The sequence below is a fragment of the Lissotriton vulgaris genome, chromosome 8 (assembly GCF_964263255.1).
Source record: "Lissotriton vulgaris chromosome 8, aLisVul1.2, whole genome shotgun sequence".
NCBI classification, from domain to species: Eukaryota; Metazoa; Chordata; class Amphibia; order Caudata; family Salamandridae; genus Lissotriton; species Lissotriton vulgaris.
In genome coordinates, this window is record NC_141696.1 from 1402162987 (window position 1) to 1402184496 (window position 21510).

Below are 21510 nucleotides of genomic sequence, written 5' to 3' on the forward strand. Positions count from 1 at the left end.
AAAGAAGTGAGTATCTCCAAATCTCTTTTTAAATTGCCTTATTTCCCCAAAGAATTCTTAAATTCATTTTAATGCAGGTGACAAAATACGTACTACTATAATAGAATTGATGTACCTTTTTCAGTGGTACTTGAATGGAACATATAAAATGTTAATTAAGAAAGAAATGCTGGCCGGAGTCAATTCTACTAAGATTTATTGCGGAGGTTTACAATACAGAGCCTGGCGTCCTTATAATGATGGCTCTCATAACAGCATACATACTGGTGTTGACTCTCTAATGAAAACTGCCTCATGTTTTAAGGAGTGACTGAGTCAAGGCACATCTATATTTCATGAACAAAGTAACATACTATAGAAGGGGGGAGACATCACAATTAAACTCAAATTTGTATTGTGTGCTCCTGACAGCTGTGTCCCTCACCCAGTTCTACAGGCATGCCACTGGTGCTATTTATTTTTGTGACGTGGGGCTGTCCCGGACCTCTATCGAGTGAGCCATACACTTCAAGGGCATCATTATCATCAATATGCAGTTAGTGACTAAATTGGTCAGCACAGCCCGTAGATGCTCTTATCTACTAAATAATGAGATTCATAAGCAAGAAACAGTAACTATTCTCAAAGGATATTAAATATTGAAACTGTGATTCGTTTACTCTTTCATCTAAATTTCACAGTATATTTTCACAATCATAACAAGAAATGTTGCCCTCTAAAATCAAAGGCAAGAAATGTGCTCCATTAACCAATCACAACCAAGAAGATCTGTTGCAAAATCTTAACAAAAACTGAAAAAATAAACAATAATTCTACAGGAAATTAAATAAAATGAGATCTTAATTAGATTGTTTTAACACCAACATTATATGAAAAGTAAGCATACATCCTCTGACAAATAGTCTCTTCTTTGAATATCAAAGTGCCAAGCGACATGTTAAACACAAGGCTTAAGTGGACTATTAAGCATACAAATGTCTCCAGGTATTTTCTCATTTTTTTGTTAGGCTTTTATACTCTCAGACTAAGACCATCAATGCATCCAGTCCATTGAAATCCATTTGTATGCCAGTGTATGCCAATGGCTTCCTTGTTGTGCATTTCTACCAGCTGCTTGTTTAACGTTTTGTTCTTTCTTAATTCAAGTTATTTGCCAAGCCTTACTCTCTTTGGTGAACTTGGAAAGCCAGGATTCAAAACCAGAATTCCAGATGATTTTGTCTGCAATTTTAAATTTGTCAGAATGTCGTCAGATCAGCAAACAAAGTATGGTAATTAGTTAACAATTACTAGATTTTGTTTTTACATTTGTAGAAAGAAATTAAGAAGATTTTCACAGCCAATAGCTTTAGGCTTCCTCATAATTGTTGCAAGGGTTTTTGGCTGCCTTAATGTTCCTCAGGGTATATGTGGTTTTGAAGAGAGGTAACAATATTAGAGATGGTTATGCAACAGCTTTCCCAGCCGTACTCTAAGCAATGGAGGCATATCTGCTGGTAATATTAATACTGTCACAGCCAGGTCTGTTCTTTATAAATTGACTGCAAAATATGTTATAAGTCCTTTTAGAGCACATCTCTACAAACATGTACCACATTACTCAGTCAGACATATTATTTTGAGGAGCACTACCTACCCAACCATAATGTGTTTGTTAGCAAAGGTTTGTTTTGAATGTATTCTATATGTTTTTGCCATATTATCTATGACTTCTCAAATTCTATAATGACTGGATTGTCCACATGATTAATTATTATGCAGTAGAAATATTAAGGCATGTAAAGAAATCTTGAGTCCCATTTGTCACCAATTTAGTCTTTTACCACTCTTCAAAAAATTATTTATAGGGGAAAACATCTGAGATACCCCTCAAATGGGTTAATATTAAACACCAAAGTAGCCCGCTCAATGAGATATAAATTAGCTTGTCCTAGATTTGCCTAATAAAAAGATGGTATTTTAACACTCAATTCTTTTAGCAGGCAACACGGTGCCATTACTGATTTCACAGCCATGATGATGCACTTACTGTTAATCATTCTAAAGGTCCGCTGTTTAATACCATGAGCCCCAATTACAAGTAATGTTGATTGTAGTGCAGGGATTTATTGTGGCAAAAATGATTCCAGCCAATATCCTCACATATAATTCTGACTCTTATGAATGAATCGCCCCAGAATGGGCAACAACTGAGCTGACTGGGCTAGTCAAGGGGATGTTCTGCACAGAATTCCCAATTCTTTGTGAAATAACACTGCCCTTTACCACCTACATTTAGCAGGTTTAATTGCAGTGGTGAGTGGTGTGGGGAGTAAGGGGCAGAGATGGTGTAAGACGGAAGAGGAGGAGGTGTTAGTGTGGGGGGCATTACATGCTTCCCGTAGTATTATACGATGGTTGGATGAGGGCAAAGAGCTTGGCTGGACTTACATTCCAGTTTAAAAGTGATTTTACAGGCTGTATTTTTTCAGTGGTAAAATATGGTCTCAGGTGTTCCCATACCAAGGAAATCCAGGAACTCCAGGCTAGTTGTAATTGAATAGAGTAATATTTCACCTGAGGTGACTGTTCTGCCCAACCAGTATCCACCCCATATTGTCCAAAAATCATTAAACCATACTGAAGGCAACCTGAGTACCGGTCAGCTGATGCTTTCGTAGTAACCTCTGTCACGGTGAGTTGATATTCCTTGTGAAAGTAGCTTTATTTTTCTAACATTGGGAATGAAAACTAGGGATATGGTAAATTACTACTCTTCTACCTTTAGGGGGCAAAACGTATTATTCTTCAATTTCATGAACTGCCCTGACATTACATTTTTAATAATAAAAATATCTTCAAAATAGATCTTAATTATTTTGCTGAAAAAAAATAAAATAGGCCAAAATACTGGTTGTTATACCCTATAAGATGCTTAAAGTAGGCTTTTTTCCTGTGCAGTTATTCAGCCACTCCACAAGTTTCCAAATATCCAATGACTCTTCAGTAACTCTTTACCACAGAGGCCTACTTAGTACTTTTTCTTTACGTTTTCCATGTAATCCTACTGTTCTAAATTAGTAAGTCTTTTATATTGTTGTTTGATCCCAGATGACACTATTACCAACGTATTTAAAGTGTTCTATAGTAGTTTGAAATATAAAGATTACTACAACTTTGTCCTGGGTTTACTGTCAGTTAATTAACAGATATGGTTTTATATTTGCATTTTCTGAAGCTTAACATACATGTTTAATTGCATAAATTAAAAAAAGAAAGAGTATATTTTCCATGTCATTAAATCTTACAATGACAGGTTGCGTCTGTTCCAGGGTCGGGGCACCTATAATTAATGGCAAACACCAACAAATTCACTTATTTATGAGTATTCCTAAAACGTTTGCACCATAGTTTTCCCCTGAAAAAGATCAGAGATTTACTCCAACTAATGGGAGGAGAAAATCTGCTTTATAACCAGTAAAGTGGAATACCACCCAGCGTCATTGGCAGTGTAGGGGAAGGGTTTTATTATATGAATAATGGACAATAGAAATATTTTACACATAGAAAAAAAATAAAGAAAAACTAGTTAGGAAGTGCAAATGCACTTACAGGATATATGTGAGTAGGAAGTGCAAATGCACTTACAGGTTATGTGTTGCAACATATATGGATGTTACTTTGCAAATATGTAAAACTTCATGTATCTAAATACTGTAGGTAAGCTATGACATCTCAGAAATCCTCAGAGACGCCTCGTATTCTTTGTGAAGTAACACATAGTGGGTCATCGTTTCAGTCCTATGGGTGGGTAATCCTGTAGTGTCACATCTCTGACTTTCACTGTTACTTTGAAGGCTAGAGTTTTTGTCTGAGTTCTTCACAAAGATAGTGATACCCGATTCTTAGGAATAAGCACATATAGATCGTTAATTTGCAGTGGGTATAAAATGTGCACGTGGTTATATGGGTCTGTACCTAGGGTTACAGAGAATGACTGAGGCATTTCACACTCAAATTATGATTGAGGCATTTCACACCCAATTTATGATCAATCTCTGAATGAGCACATTCAAAGGGTATTTATGGGAAACAAATGCTAAGGGCTCCATCCACAAAGGATAATAGGCATATTCAGAAAAGAACTATTGCATGGTTACTTGTGCATGTGGTATTTCTGACCATTTTGGCATTCTCAAAGAGTTTCACTAGTGTTCCTGGAAACTCATGTAAATCAAAGTGTAAAATGTCTGCATGCATAATTGGTGTAGCGTTCTACACAAGTAAATGAAATACAAATATGCATTTGAACGTTCCCTAAGGGGGAAATATTTTCACAAGGAGGAACCCTGTACCCGGCATTCAACATGGAGTAGTGCCCTCCTCATTTGGACAGACCTACTTGTTTCTTGTGTTTCCAGGATAGAAAATGGTCTCCTAATTATTAGTAAATTCCCAGAAATCTATGAATTTAAGCTCCTCTCCAGTCTTCACAAACCTTTAACTGCAGCTAGGTTTGTGTTTAAAGAGTCCCTCCCCACTGCAATGGTTGCATCACTTCAGCATTTTTGTGTGTGTAAAGTCGAACATTCCTTATTCTGTAAATGTGAATATAAATTGCATTAAAGGTTTGCATCATTAGGTTGAACTTAGTTTTACAAAAACGCTGTATGGATCAGGCCATCCACTTGTGCAAAATATTAAAATGCCAAAGATGTTGAGGTGGGCTCTGGATTTGCTGTAATGTTATTCTGCTGCCCCATTCCCTTACACATGTAGTTTGATGATACTTTTATAACACTGGTATTTAGAATAATGTCCCTTACTCTTCCTAGAGCACCATACTCCTATTTGACATCCCTCTCAGGTTAACCAGCAATGAGGGCACAAAACAGAGGAGGTTAGAGAGGCAATGGGTAGTGGTAAATAACCACTAAGTAGTTATGGTTAGGGATTCAGCTCAATGGAAAAGCTGCCTTGGGGTAAATCAAATATTTGAGGGAAGATAAGTTTGCAACTGCAAATTTTTTTAAGTGTTTATTTTGTGAGAATTCATTTGATTTCAGCTTAGATTTTAAGCAGTTAATCAGTTATTTTTGGTTTTAGCCGATGAGCATTTTGCATCTCAGGCAAGGTATATCTCATTTGTAATATTGGTAATATTGTCTTCTAGTACTAACATATTCCAGTTTGAACAAAGGGCACATGTCCTTACTATTTGAAGAGTGCTACAGATGTGCTAAAATGATATATGAGCATACATTATCAATAAATATGAAGGTGATCAAATGTAAGATTATCTTTTTTACAGGGAATGTCAGAGACCAGCATTACAGTAATAGATGGAGATGGATATAGGTGAGTCTTTAATAAGCAGGAATTGTTTGCCAATACAGTCCAAAAAATATCTGTTAAAAACAGGTAAGACAACCCTATCTTCCTTCCAAGTTAAACATAGGTATTCGCAGACCCTTCATGCTTAAAAAAGTAATGACAAATCAAAAAATGAATTTAAAATAAATGTGTTGGCAAAAAGAAAGGTATTTCACATGACAGTTATAGAATTTTCTTTTTAATTAAATTACCTTGGCTCAGCAAAGGACAAGGCAGATGGGACCAACGGTATATTAACGCATATGCCTCTCTTATGGGATTCGATTTGTGCTGTGTGGTTCCAAGTAATTACTAAATGAACAGCAAAAATCTGCTTTTGCAATCACTTGAAATTTTCATGAAACAATGTTGATTAATTTTTTATGCAAAAGACTAATTTGCATAGACAAAATCTTGCCAAGAGACATTTTCTGATCAAACCAGTATCCTGCCAGTTTCCTGTAAGATGTTTTTTTACCCAAAGCATGTGCTAGCATTGGAAAAAAGCACGTGAAACACCAACAAACCGCATTTCTCCTATAAGCATAGCTTTGTCAAATGTTTCTATTTTGTGAAATTTTGCAAGAAAACATTACTCAATTTCACCAACCCTTAATTGACAATAAAACGAACAAAATTGTAAAGCGTGTTGTCAGTGTAAAATTCACCCAAGGAGGTGAGCAGTAGCTGCATTTTGGAATCTAACCAGAAGGGTCAGAGTGGCAACAGCAATAGTTAGGCAAATGATCAAATGAAAAGTTTTACCTTCTAAATGAGAGAAAGATCATTTCCAATCTAAAATGCAATGGGAGGGCTTTTGACAGACGGAGATGATCCTTGCATCTAACAAGTCCTTCTTGCAGCAGAGTTGTGGGATAGAGAGTAAAGTGTGATTTTCTAATTTTAGTTTTCTTAAAGGAAGATAAAGGTTGAATAGCCTGGCCAAGTGGTCCAGGTATTGGGAACACAATTTCTTACGGAAGACACAGAGGGATTTCAAATGTATTCTTTCCTTTACTGGGAGAAAATGGATGGACTCCTTTGAGAAGGCGTGATAGGGTTGTAGCCATTCACACTAAAACAGGAGGCAAGCATCATTATTCTGAACCCCTTGTGGTTCAGGGATTGACTTGTTAGAGACTTTTTAATATGCAATAATCAAGGCTAGGGATAACCACTTTGAGGGGCCTGGATAACCAACAGCAACTTACAGCACTGAGATTTGCAAGCTCAAAATGGAGGCAACGGTTATTATTCAGTACCACCTCATGGAGGCAAACTATTTTCATGAACAGTGCCAGTCAACTTCTTAATTAATAGCAGCTACATAGGAAAACAAGAGGACGCTATTTTAAAATGAGCAATACGCTGTGCCTGTTCAGCAGCTTCCAAGCTATATCAGCTGAGAGATTCAAAAGAATCAGATAGAACAATATGTGAGAACAAAAAGGGCAAATGTGATTTTTAACTGGGTGAAGACCCATGGAACCCCTTTGGAGGAGTCAGGCTGACTTGCTACTCTCACATGTTCAGTGGTATTAGCCAGCATATTTAGGCCTGCAATCTTAAAATTCCTCCAGGTGAGATAGATGGTGGATGGTTGGATGGATGGAGCTTAGGTGCCTATACTATAGTTCAAAGCTATTGTTTTGTATCTAAAATGTACAGGTGTGCAGCCTAATCTTTTTCAGGGCCAGAATCTACATAGACTTTGACACGGAACAAGAGTCCTCCTGCATTGTTTCATTCCATTTCCAGCAGATGCATCACATGGACTTGATGTTATTGAATCAGTCAACACTTTGGAGGACAGTTTAAATTCACATTCCCCCTAACTTCCACACTATGCAAGAAGGTGTGCCATATTTGTGCTAACCAAAGTATGTGTTGGAAAAAGCAGTAGTCTTAGTTCATCAGATGATCATTATATTAAGGCATTAAGAGCCCATCCAAAATCAGAATCTGAGACAGTGGCTAAAATGCGGTCAATATTTGGCCATTATGTATATGAGCAGCACAAAAATAAAGGATTCTATTGCATTTCCTTTTTATAATAATTTTGTATTAACAAGCTTTACAATTTGTATATAGCTATCCTTTTTTAAATAATGTGAAAGGTTGCAACATTTGCATCATTTAAGGTTCACAAATGAAAACCATGGACATTCTGTGCTGTGTGATCATTGTTTAAGTAACATATTGTCTAGGCAGGAGTTATAATATATCAGTTTCCATTCTAATGCATAATGCATAAAGACAGGAAAGAAATACAATATCACCTGTTATCATAGGTGACATTGAAAGCCTCATTTGTGCATGCATCGGAATACAATTGATCTGTCCAAATGATATCTTTAGACAGCTGTGACATGTATGGGGCTCTGAAGCTCTTGCTTGGTGTTGTGATCACAATTTCCCAGTGAAAATACTTATGTCAGAGCATTTTCAAAAATATGCAAACTGTGCTAATCTTGTATAAATGGATTTCTCATAACTAGTGCTTTTATTGATCCCTAGAGTCGTAATTGAAGATCTAATGATATTGCACTTGAAACTAGTTACCTAGCTAATTTAGAGGTGTATAGAATGAGATAAATACTTTTTTTATTTTTTTTATGCAAGACGTCATTATTTCTAATATGGATGTAGTTTCTGCTACTGTGTTCAAACTGCTCCTGCTCACTCTCCCTAGCAAGTCAGTGTCACGCTGCAAGTCATCTCTCCCATCATATCCACGCCCGGTGCACCGAGTGAATGAAGTCAATGTAATAACGATATACAATGTTGTTGAAAAGCTTGCATTGTAAATGAAGCTTTGATTGCATACCCCAAGTATCATTTCATGACTTCTGCTGGAAGTATTAGTGTGGATGTACAAATTCTATGAGCTATTTTTAGAAAGATGTTTCAGTTTGTGTTGATCATCTCCGGATGGGAGTTACTGTGAGGAAGATTTCTCTTACCTATAGAAATAGTTTAGTGTTAGAACATAAAAAATGTACACAGTTGTTTTTGATTTGCCAAAGGCACCCTAGCTTTGATCATACTATACAGAAGTTTCAGAATCTAATAATAGAAAGTGTGATTTGTATATAAAAACTCTTGGGCTTTAGCTGTTCTTGTTCCTTTTGGTCTTTCCTTTTGAGTTTTTGTTGGGTTTTACATCTGTTGTTAGGACTGCTGTTGCTGGAGACTTTCATTTTCTATGTCCATTTGTCTTAGAATCTATATGGGATTTTTCAGTACAACTTTAGGAGTTTGACACTATGACTTTTTGTTCAGATTCTGCCTAGCTAGGGATTAATTAGTTTTATGATTTTACATTATTTGGAATTCTGCATTTGAGCCTTCATGACATTCCATGTATTTTCTCTGTACCGCATTTTGACTTTTTTGTATTAACATTTATATTTTTGCCCTATTTTGGCCTAGAACTCTGTCTTTTACGCTTCCAACATTTATTTCTGTTTAGCTCCGCCAAATTGTGTTATTCTGAATCAGAGTGTAGTCTCTAGCTGCTAGATTAACTGGAGACATTGGAGCCGAATTTTGGGGTGTTGAAATATTGGGGTTCAGATTATTATTGGGGTTTGGATACCACACATATGAGAATGACAGTAAACCTCTGGGGGTCAGCAGGCCCATTAATATCACCTGTGACAAGATTTTTCAGCTGCTAAAGAATCTCAGATTAGGCAATGCTATTGCCCCTGTGGAGGAGAGAGCCCTGAGAGGTCACGTTCTTTCCATTATGATCCCCGACATTCCAAAGTTTGAAGTCTGCAGAAGATGCTAAAAGTAACATACAGTAAAATAAACATTTTCAAAAATATTTGCAAACTGGTTCACAATGATTAGTGAAGCTACCAAGCCACCATCAGGAATAGCTGCATTATAAATAAGCGATCACCATACAATTGACTGCCCTTCCCTCTCGTAGGCATACCTGTTCTGCTTGGAACTCTTTGCGTTGCCTCAGGATAAACTGGAGCATTTGGGAAAATGAAAGTTGCACCCCCTAAAAGTAAGCAAGACACATACATGAGCTTCCCACTGATTTAATCAACTACAGCATGTCATAGAATATTTAAGATGCAATATTGGCAATAAATAAACTAATTCACAATATTATTACCCTAGGTAAACAATGCTCTAGTTACTAAGACATTTCAGAAACACAGAGCTCAGGAGAGTATAGTTTGCTGAAGAGTCATTGTGGATCTGCAAATGGAATAAATAGCAGGTGTAGCTCTTAGAGAGATGTCCAGCTGTATGCATGGGATTGTTTGCGCAAGACAGAGCTGGGCTAAGATCAAAACTGTTTTGAACACTTGGACTAGGAAAGGTGCAAAGGGCTCAGTCTGGTGTTTGAACATTGCCCCTGTGGCAAAATAAATAACTTTTTCACGGTATGAAGGAGTAGTGTGGGAAGCCTATGACAAGGCTGGTATTGTAGAGCTGCCACCAGGGGATTACACTGTTGTTCAGCATTTTAGCACAGCAAAATATGAGGTGAAGAGGAGTCTATAGGAAGTAAAGTTGTTGGAACTGTGGTTATTAAGGGGATGAAGGTGAATAGACACATGACAGTGGCCCTATGCATCATTGTGAAGTGGATACAACAATAAACACGGTACATAATATATGTGTTTGCAGGCTACTGCCAAACAGTGCTGAACAGGACTTATATAGTTAGACATTTGATGTAGGAGATGTGTGGTGAAGGAAAAAGATCATTGATGATTTGGGTGTGATAGATGAATGCATGGAAGCAAAAACAGGATCGAAAGAGGGGATGATGTTGCCATGAATGATGGTGTAAAGTGAGAAGAGTAAGGTTCGTAACAAGGTCAGAGATGCTGATGGATTATTGATGGAATGTGGGTGGAGGGTGGGGCAGGAATGAACATGCAGGTATTTGTTTTCTTATTTGTCCTTTTATCTTTTGTTCACTCACTATATGACGGCATGATGGTCCATGTTCATCATTCAAAATATAAAATCGATAACATTTGTTTTTTTTTTTAAAAAGAGCTGCTGCCACCATGGTTTTGTGGGGAACCTTTTCCAAGACAGCAGGAGAATCAGAAAGAAGGTCAGATACTTTGGTAGGCTAATGTGCAAAGGTTCGAGATTGTCTCCATGGAGAAAATATGGTGAAAATTAGTCTAGAAGTAGTTTAAAAAGTTGTTGATGCTTAATTAGTAAAATGTAACTTGCCTCCCGATGACTGTGGGTGAAAAAGAGGTGCAGTAAAATTTGAGGCAAGTTGGCAAGAATGGCATAGGTTAATCTAATTGGGTTTTACCAGGGGGTCTTTATGGTTGCCTTCATGTCGGGGAATAGTGGTTGAAGAGCCAGCTGATGGTGTGTCGCGTAATGGTGATTTGCAAATTGTACGTCACATTTGCATAGCGAGCACAGAGAAATGAATGAGAAAGGAGTGTAAGTACGATGCTGATTTTAAGGCTAAGATTGGATAGAGAATGAGTGAGCAGGATAGGAGAAGAAAGCTGTAGGAGTCAGGCACAGAAGTAAGGATTGAATGGAAAGGGGCTGAAAGGCCTGCTGCTGCACATTACAAACACTCCTCTGTTTTTAGGTCTGGCTTGACAGCACAGCTTTCTGCTGACCTACTGTACCTAATACTTTAAAACATACGCAGGTTGAACATTAGATACACCCAGAGTAGTAGCTATCTCTCTCATTGTGTGTTATTGGCTGTTTCCTGCACTTCTCCACCTCTCATGGGGTGCTTGCATTGTAATGCATGAAAGAATATCATCACATAATAAATCATTTCATTCATATCTTGTACACAAAAAGTACATTTTGGCTTTGTGTTTTACCTACAATAGGCTTTCTTTAAATGTTTTTGGGAACTCAAGCTGCATATCAAATCTATTGGCTTTGACGGTGCTTGTTTAATAGATGCCAGCATGCAATAACATATGGTATGAAAGACAGGGGTGAGCGTCAACGCGCAGAAAGATGCAAAAGGTAAAATATTTTCTTATTAGAAGCGGAAGATTATTGTTAAAATAGCTGAAGGAGTCAGTAAGCACATAGGAACTAAACTGTGACTTTAATGGCATACTGTGCCTAACGGCGGCTCAGGATAAACTATTACATGCAAAAACCATACAACTCAACCAGGCATTTATAACATAGTGACATCTCATTTGGAGGTGTGTGGAGGGACCTGTTGCACGCTCCCCCACCACAAAAACACACCAGTCGCATGCTCCCCCATCACAAAAACACACCAGTCGCATGCCTCCTCATCACAAAAACACACCAGCCATGGTCAGGCTGGACACCATGTCTAGGAGTCTGCAGAGTAGCTTTAACCTCTTTGGTGCTCATGACGAGATGAGTCATAATACAGCTGTGCTCTTGACGAGCTGGTCTCGTCATAATGGATCCGCTCCACCCACCGCGATTGATTCCCCGCCTGTGCGGGCGAATTAATCAGTGAGCGGGGTCGTGGCGAGACCAGCTCGTCATGAGCACAGCTCCACTGTGACTCTTGACGAGCTGGTCTCATCACGAGCACTCTGGCGCCGCGCTCACCTCCGCCCCCGAACCATGGGGGAATTACCGCCGCAGGGAAGGGGTTAATACAGCAACATCAAAACGGTATACGAGCTCTTAAAGCACCTAGAGAGCCGGCAGTTATATGTGGGTGATGTCACCAAAACTCAGGAAGAATTTTCCCTTTCGATAAACATCATAAGCATTTCTGGCCAGCAAAGGCCTCGTGGAACTCAGCCTGCACAATGTTATCGCTGTCTGTGGCTGAAGGAAAGTGCAGTCTTGAAGTCAACTCTACAAAGGGATCCCATAATTAGCTAAAAGCACACCACGTAAACCTGTTAACTGCCTGATAACGTTACTGTTGACAAATGTATTTCCCACAAACTTTAGTCATTAGTCTTTGCGTTATCATGTGTGTATTTCCTGCTTATTTTTCTTTGGAGCTACCAAGATATTATGAGAGATGCTATGAAATTCCTGGGTCTATGTTTACACGTATGTGTGTTTACCACACTGCACAGCAGTGCAATACTTTACAAAGGTGGAAGTAAAGAAAAGAAAAAGGAAGGGGACATATTGGAAAGCGTAAGGATAGACTGCCTTCTGATATATGTCGTTTTATTTTCCTCATTACAAATGCAGGAATACAAGTACCAAAATGCAAAGTAACATGAGCTATACATTCAGCAATGCCTCAGCATGTGGGCGAAGGTAAAATTGTTGCCACAGTTAACTGACAAGGTCCACTGACCTAATGCTACAGTGCTAAACTGAGGTGCAACCTTTATTATAGACAATGACTGGATTGTACCTTTCTACTATTAAATCAGCATGGCCTCACCAAACTAAGGGCATATATCAAGCAAACTCTATGTCACATCATATCACCTCTAGGATTCCCTCACTGGGTCCAGGTCACCATCATGCTCAGACTGTAGACAATCCAGAATGTGGATGCTAGATAACTCAGGCATTTATGTATGCACAACCACATCTCTGCTGCCCTGTGAGCACTCCACTGACTGCCTGTGCCCAGATGCATGTAATTCATTCTTTCTGGCACACACCGGGTCATCCATGAATTCATGCCAGATTAGACTTGTCTCTTTAGAAAGGCTGGTTTTGGTGACAACTCTCTCTCTCTCTCTCTCTCTCTCTCTCTCTCTCTCTCTCTCTCGCTCTCTCTCTGTGTCTCTGGGTGTCTTTCTGTGTGGCTCCCTCTCTCCCTCTAGTTCTTTCTATAGTACAAGAACTAATTCCCATCAAAAATAAGGATCCAATACAGCCACTTGAATTCCAGAGGATGGTAAAGAACTGACAAACAAATGACTTGATCATGCACATCAAATAAAAGTATGACGATATGTATCAACAGTCCCCACTGTTTGCTATACCTCTGTGTCACTCTTCACAAGCAAGCAAAATTTCAAGAAAATTGCAATTCAATTGAACCATTCCTTTCAGTTCATGCATGACAGACAGATCTCATATAAGTCAGACTAAACCCCCCTACTTTATTAGCCATGCCAACAAATAGGGGTTCTAGAAGGACTCTGAGTCTCACTAGGGTTATGAAACTCTATGCAAATACTATAATTCTATACAATACAATACCCTCTAAGTACAACAAACATTTTAAAGATTACTGAAGAAATTTACCTTGTGACATATAGGGGGCTCATGAGATCTTTTGGCTGATAGGGCAAGTCGTTTGATAGTTTGTCTGCATGTACCGAGAAGCCTTAGACACCCATAATTGACTTTGCGAACCACCAAAATATGGAATAAGGAGGATCCTATTAGGAGTCTGGTGTAACATGCGAAACCCAGTAATATCTAGATGTCTTGCGGCAGCAGTCAATGCAGAGTTCTTAGAACCAGAGTTACAATATGTAGTCAGATATTTCAGCAGAAATTTTGCAGCAGCATTTGGCCTTTGAAGTCCATCAATCAACTATTTTTGAAGAGCCCCATTAACTAAATTTTCCACTTCAAAGATGATAACACAAAAGCAATTCTTGTTTGAATTTTACAGGGAAGATAATAGCATTGTAAAAAAATAAATTTTAGGCCTACATTAGAAAGAGGCTTGTACAATAACTACTACAACCTGGCATTTTATAGATAGATCACTGTCAAAAAGCACCTCGCTCAGTAAAGACACTCTGCTCCATGTGCCAGAAATGTGAGCCTTGTTCTCAGCTGTATCATAAACGCACAAGGTCTTCATTGTGGATGAATTAAACCTAAATTGTTCACATATGGGCAGCGGGTAATCTGGCACAAACATTCTGTAAAGTTATGCCTGGATTGTTCTGTAATAGATTCATTAACAGTTGGGTATTATTTGTGTAGTTATGAAATATTAACCACAAATTTCAATCTGTTGGGCAAATGGGAATAAGTGGGAATTTAAGAAACGTGAATTTCCTGAGCCTTATCAAAAATAAAGCCAGTGGAGAAGCTTACAGGACTAGCATGTAACATAGGACAAGTGCATGCTGCAAATGGCTGATAATAATAAAGCATAATGAGTTAGGATTGAGTGAGGAGTGATGCAAGTGTATATCAGAGGGGGCGAAGGACCAGGACTACGTGCCCCAGCATCCTTTGCAGCTGCTTCTACGCCATTAGGCGCTTCATAACCCAGCTAGGGCTCCTGCAGCATGGGACACATGCGGGTGTGCCCGGGCCAAGCCCGAGCCAAGGGCGGGCCTGTCTGCGCCCAAACATGCAGCTGACCGTGGCTGGGCTGGGCCCACTCACTTGGCCCCTCGTTAGCCGGATGTTAACTGTTGGAGTTGCGATTAACATTTTGAAGAATTGAGGATGTCCTTTACCTCGTATAACTCATTTTGTTTATAGGATCTTGTATAATTCCCATTTCATCTCAAGCACTACATATTAATCAAAACTTTTGTAAATATTGACTCCACTAACAGGAACACATTTTAAAGGAACTAATTAGACTATTAGGCAGAAAAGCATCTCAGTATTACTAATTATTTAAAAGGACCAGGGTTTTCCTTTGCAAAGAACATTTCAAGCTACCTGTTTACATGTGTTTTTTAAGTAACATAACCTTTATCTAAAGTATTAGGAGGTAATTATATTCACATGTTATCTTTATAAAGAGCCTGTCTTTCGCTGTTCAATAGTCTCAAAATGAAGGGTCGACATGTATGACAGTAAAAGAGTTCAGCTGGAAATAATCTGAGGTCTCTCTTCCTTTGCATCTCCTGTAATTAACACCCTGTTGCATGCATGCTGATGAGGTTCTAAGTCTCAATATAAGATAACTCACAAGAAGTGACTAATCAGAATCCAAATATTGGAAATTTTTCTGTAATATAGGCTTTTGCCAGTCAAATTACCTGGGGCATTCATGTTACTAGATGGATTGTAATCCATTTTCTATGGTCATGGATGTAGTATTCATCATACCTTTTAAAGTGCATGCAATAATGTATTCAATGAAAACCTGCTGTATCGGTTTTAATACACATCATGATAGCATGGGAATAATAAATGTAAACTAAGTTTCAGTGTTGCTAGTTGTATATGCTTTGTAAACTGAATATTTCTATATTTTACATGCATAGATGCTATGCTTATTTGTGACTTTGTTTGATAAGGCATCTCTAAAGTAGAGCCGCCATTATTAAAATGTTGTTTTATGTGAAACACACTGTGTGCTACTTCGTGCAGAGTCGTATTACAAATAACATAAGATTCTTGCCTTGTATGCAGCGTTCTCATAGAGGGATGAGTGGCATCATTACCTGTGTTTCTAGCATGCATTAACCGTGGAGAGTTTTGTAAGGCCTTATCAACATCATCTGAAGTCAAATGTGGAAGAGGAGCTACAAAACAAAACAAAAGAAAGACCTTAATGAAAAGTAAATTTAAACCTTTCTCTTAAAATCAATTTATGTTTTGTTAATACCCAATAAGGGCCTATTTAGAATTGATCATATGCCAAGATATATAATTGTTCAGTGTAGAAAAGGTACTTATTGATAAAACATATGCCGTCACTACTTTCAAACACACACTGTTTTCTGACAGCTCAGTTGTCTGAGCATATACATGCAGTTATCCAGTGAAAGTAGATTAAGACACCAAAGACAAGCTTTTTTATACTTTGAATCAGAGTAGCATTTTAAATAGATGCACTTCTAAACTGCAAATGTTGCTTTTCCTTCATACTTCAAATCATTTATTTGGATTTTTGGAATATCTTACAGTACACTATAAACAAATTATTGGAATGGCACATAACAGAAGGTGGGGATCACACAGAATAGAGCCTGACCAAGAATGGTTAGTGCTATAAGCACATTATGTAAGTTTTTTTACTCATTCGTCCATATTCTTAATTCTGCATTTTTAAGATAACCTTTTAAATAAATGCGATCACATGGCTGAGGAATATCCTTTGCCGTTAACTGATGCTTTAAAAAATATTCTGTTCAAACAGGGGCAAATTTGTGGTATTTTATCCAGAACTTTCATTTGCTGCAACATGAATGAACAGGGTTAGAATGCCTACTCATGACAAGGCAAGTTAATTGATGGATCTTTCACTACCATTTAGAAACGTGCTTAAAGCAAGAAAGAGGTAAGAAAGAAGTACTGAGGCAGGTCCACATGCTGAGGATGATCTGGAGTGACAGTTACCTACTGACATATAAAAATACCCAAAAGAAGCATGCAATGTCTTATTTTGAGCATATAAGATGAAAGGGGAGTGTAAAATCTACAATCAAGTAGGGTCTTGGAGATATATGGGAAAACTGCAATTGTCACAAAGTGGAAGACGTAGACTATTTGTGGACCCTATCAATAAATGTATTAATCAGTGTGTAGTTCAACCCATTGCATTTGTAAATCTGGTTTTCACTAGCCTTATTAAAGAAAGTTTAATTTAGCACGAGAAACCAAGTGCAATGTGGCTAAGACATGAAATATGAAAATAAGGCAACCCTAAATATGCGTTTGATGATAGCATTAATCATTAGATATAACCAAGTTGAATCTGACCAAATTAACTTTTTATTTATTAGGTATCAGATTCATGTATTAATATTTGCGCTGAGCAGGCACTTCAGACATAATATATGCAAACAAATAAAAGTTTGGCTTAAAATGTGCAACTGCAAAAATGTCTGGAAATGTGTGGAAGGATCACATTTTCTGCAAATTATTGGTCTTTATGTGATTTTCTGTGGATGTTAGACAGCAAAAGCTTGCACAGGTACATACAATGTGGCCCTGTTTATTAAGAGATAGGTAACAGACTGCTGGGCTATTCACGGTAGAATTGGTAGTACAACTAAGCGCCTTATTTAGATAGCAGTGGATGAAATACTCCATCACAAACATGACGGATATCCCGTCCACCGTTATAAGATTCCATAGGATAAAATGGGAACGTACTACGGCAAACAGGATCGCCGACACATTTGTGACGGAGTATTCCCCTTTGCTAAGATCTAAATTAGGCCCTATGTTTGTGACTGAATTTACCTTTTTATGCCTGCCAGGAATCCACAAAGGGAGTCTTGGAGGATGTAAATACATGTACTGGTGCAAATGTCTCTACTATGAGTGTGGAGATATCAATAGCAGTAAATCCCAATGTGAGGTTTGGTAATGCCTATAAACTGTACATTTGTCAGCATTACCAAACACCTCCGTGATCCCTTTCCCACCTGGAAATGCTCTGAGTCTTAGTAGCTCCCCTTTCAGCTGTGAAAGAGAACACATCACTCCTAAATGTGGTGGAGGTGTAGGGGAAGGGTTTCCTCCACGCAGAAAAAAATCCTTGTGGAACAAAATGTGCATTTGCACAGGAGCCTTTAATGCCACTCTAGTAAGAACCCTTAGAAAAAGTCATATCACATTCCAAGAAATATGCATTTAAGCCAGCGCCTGGCTTATCTTTCCAGACATACTTCTGTGAATCTTTGTGAATAGAAAAAGATGGTAAAGGAATGTTGAGATGGGGATGTAGATCTCCACTAGTGCCTTTATGATTATTTTTCATTAATAGGGCACATTGTATGCACGTACCATCCAGATAGCACATGTCCAACCTCTCTGAATTACCCAATGTCAACCACTCAACCTGTCATGTTCAGATTTTAGTAATGTGGTCTCAGCCAATCCCACACTTCAGATTATGCAGCATTGACCCCATGTTTCCAAGATGTTATTAGCATGATAAACAGTTTTATTAACATGATAAACATTTTCTCTGCAAAGTGCTCAACTGCAAAGACCTAAAAACTCAGTTTCCTTATAGCTACTACATTTACATTGCAAAGTTTAATAATGGCTTTCAACATGTTTAAAATGTTGTAGCTAAAATATGTAAGAGCTTATTGAAACAAACTTATTTTACCTCCCAAATACATTTGAATTATTTAAGTAACTCATCTGTTTAAAAAAAAAAATGGACGAACAAGATTCATTACACAAACCTGTGCTAGAATTTCTTACCTGTGTCTTTCAGCTATTTACAAAATAAAAAGATCCTACTGTAATTAATTTACACTGTTGAAGAAATTCTTAAAAACCTTTTAAAGTATTTAAACACTTATAAGATTAAATAATTTCATAAGTACTCTTTTATTAACGTTTTAAACATGTTATTTTGAAATGTTTTTGACTTTTCTAATTAGCAATTCAAGTCATTTAAAACTGCTGGTGTACTTTTTAAATGTCCCTATTCTTTCCAAAATTAAATATCCTAAGCAGGTAGATTTTTTTGGTAATAATTTCAACTGAAACTAAATAAATGTGTTATCTAATATTAAAATATGTTATAATATATTGTAATCCGATAACTTGAAATGCAATGCCTCATATTTCAAAACGAATTTAAAATGTATCAACAAATGGCATTTTTAAAATCGAAGTTAAATACATCATTCAATAAACTCATACAATGTTTTAGACACCGTAATTGAGAATTTGCCACAATAACATTTTAATCAATTGTAACTTTGTAAAACATATTTTGAAATGTATAGAATTGTTTAAGTATTTATTCAAACTCAATATTGTTATTACATTTTTTTCTAACTAAACTTCAATTTACTACTACACACTGGACCTATTTTAAAAATGTTTAATGAGCATTTCCAGCTTTTTAAAATTCACAAAAAACTGGATTAATTAGTTATAGTTAAATAAAGGGAAGACAAATAATTTTCCTTTCGGAACATCCTAACAAAGTTGAAATCAAGTTAAAATAATGAACAGATCTTATAGTTCTTCCACCACAGTTCCTTTTATTATAACTGGCAATATGTGCATCCAGTTTTAACCATTTCTTTACCCGACCAGGTGGAGGGTTTTGTAAACCAGCCGTTGCATCATAATGTGTGAATGGGAGTCGGCATGCATGCATGCTAGCATTTATACGTTTTTTTCTAAATCAAGACCATCATGTTTGTGTTTTCTATTTCAAATGTTATGTATAGGAGATAGAGATTGTATAGATGTTTATAAAGCATTAACTTAGATTTTCAATCACACAATTATAATAGTTTATGCAAAAGTATTTACTGACTCTAATAGCTTTTATATATATGCTCATCATTATATATTTCTTCTATATAAGTGGAAGCCTTAATCCTTGCAGCCTGTAAGGTCTGCAAACCAAAAGATGAATCTCTGTTAGGTTGCATGTTTCAAGTACAATTAGCAGAGCATTCCTACAACGTGAAGAGATGAAGGATGATTTACTTCTAGTTACCTACAATATGGTGCTGAGCTTTTTGTGAGGAAGAACTAATGTTATTCTTTGCACGCATTTACTGAACTAGTTTCACCATGTGTACATCTAAAAAAACAGATGCTAATGGTGAACTTGAATAGTTCATACTGAAGTGAAGACGTTCTGAGAACTGGGAGAAAATCCTCGAATCTACTCTGTACAGTGGTTTAAACTGTTAATTTTACTTAAACTATTTATAGTTTGGGGAGGGCTAAAGAGAATGACAAAGAGAACTTCACATCTTCCTATTTTCAGACACAAAGGTAATAATAGATAGACAGACAGACAGACAGATAGAGAGATAGAGAGATAGATAGATAGATAGATAGATAGATAGATAGATAGATAGATAGATAGATAGAGAGATAGATAGATGTAACATGACAAGCTACATATACATCTTACTGCGTATTTTCAGTTCATGCTATGAACAATGCATTTAACTGCTGCTGTGTGAGCACCAATATGAGGAAAGGCAGTAAACAGGCTGCGTGCACAGGTCTGTGTATGTCTTTGGTTTGTTGTTGGGCTTCTTCTTTGACCAATGCTAGTAGGTGCATAGTACACAGAATGGTATGTGGCCAACCCCTGTGCCTACACCCCTAGCCAGAGTGTCCAAAATGCCTCACACAATGTGCAGGCTATCCATCCGTGTGGTATTTACTCCGTATGGACATCGCATTGGCTTTTGCATTCTCACTTCACAATCAATCAATCAATCAAACAAATTTGTAAAGCGCGCTACTCACCCACTAGGGTCCCAAGGCGCTGGGAGGGGGGGAGTCGCTATTGCTCGAACAGCCAGGTCTTGAGTTGTTTCCTGAAGGAGAGATGGTCCTGGGTCAGCCGTAGGTGGGTGGGGAGGGAGTTCCATGTCTTGGCCGCCAGGTTGGAGAAGGATCTTCCTCCGGCGGTGGATTTGCGAATTCGTGGGACGGAGGCGAGGGCGAGGATGGCGGATCGGAGCTGGCGGGTGGGTGTGTAGAATGTGAGGCGGCTGTTGAGGTATTTCGGGCCCATGTCGTGGAGAGCCTTGTGTGCGTGGGTGAGGAGTCTGAGCGTGATCCTCTTGCTGACGGGGAGCCAGTGCAGGTCTTTCAGATGGGCAGAGATGTGGCTGTGACGAGGGATGTCCAGGATGAGTCGTGCAGAAGCGTTCTGTATGTGCTGGAGTCTTTTCTGGAGTTTGGCTGTGGTTCCAGCATTGAGGGTGTTCCCGTAGTCCAGGCGGCTAGTGATGAGGGCCTGGGTGACCGTCTTCCTGGTTTTGGTGGGGATCCACTGGAAGATCTTTCGGAGCATGCGCAGGGTGTTGAAGCAGGATGACGAGACGGCATTGACTTGCTTGGTCATCGTGAGGGAAGAGTCCAGGATGAAGCCAAGGTTGCGTGCATGGTCCGTTGGCTTGGTTGCGGTGCCCAGGGCAAGGGGCCACCAGGAGTAGTCCCAGGCAGAAGGGGATGGTCCCAGGATGAGGACTTCCGTCTTGTCTGAGTTCCGTTTCAGACGGCTGAGCTTCATCCATTCCGCGACGTCTTTAATTCCTTCCTGGAGGCTGGCTCTAGCGGTGGCGGGGTCGTTGGTGAGGGAGAGGATCAGCTGGGTGTCGTCGGCGTAGGAGATGATGTTAAGGTTGTGTTGGCGTGCGATGGCTGCGAGAGGGCTCATCATTTCATATAGAAATTGACCTGAAAAATGTTATATTTGAGGCACTCTTAGAATTGTCCCTTTTGTTCAATCTGCACCCAATATGTTTATGAGCAAACCCGGGTTGATATATTTTCACTATTAAAAGTTTCAGGGAAATTCACATACAAATATAAAAACCTCACAAT

The 21510-nt window shown here is 38.3% G+C and overlaps 1 protein-coding gene across 5 annotated transcripts in view; it reads right to left on the bottom strand.

Annotated features, from left to right (window-relative positions):
• The window catches only part of ERG (ETS transcription factor ERG), a 454845-nt gene that overhangs the window by 25404 nt on the left and 407931 nt on the right, over positions 1–21510 (bottom strand). For 4 of the 5 annotated variants that reach the window (XM_086935415.1, XM_086935417.1, XM_086935419.1 and 1 more), the window contains 2 exons: positions 15672–15752; positions 9299–9370 (listed from right to left, as the gene is read on the bottom strand). In XM_086935415.1, the coding sequence (XP_086791541.1) occupies positions 9299–9370; positions 15672–15752 (153 nt within the window). The remainder of the gene's footprint in view (positions 1–9298; positions 9371–15671; positions 15753–21510) is intronic. The other variant, XM_086935416.1, reaches the window with a different exon arrangement.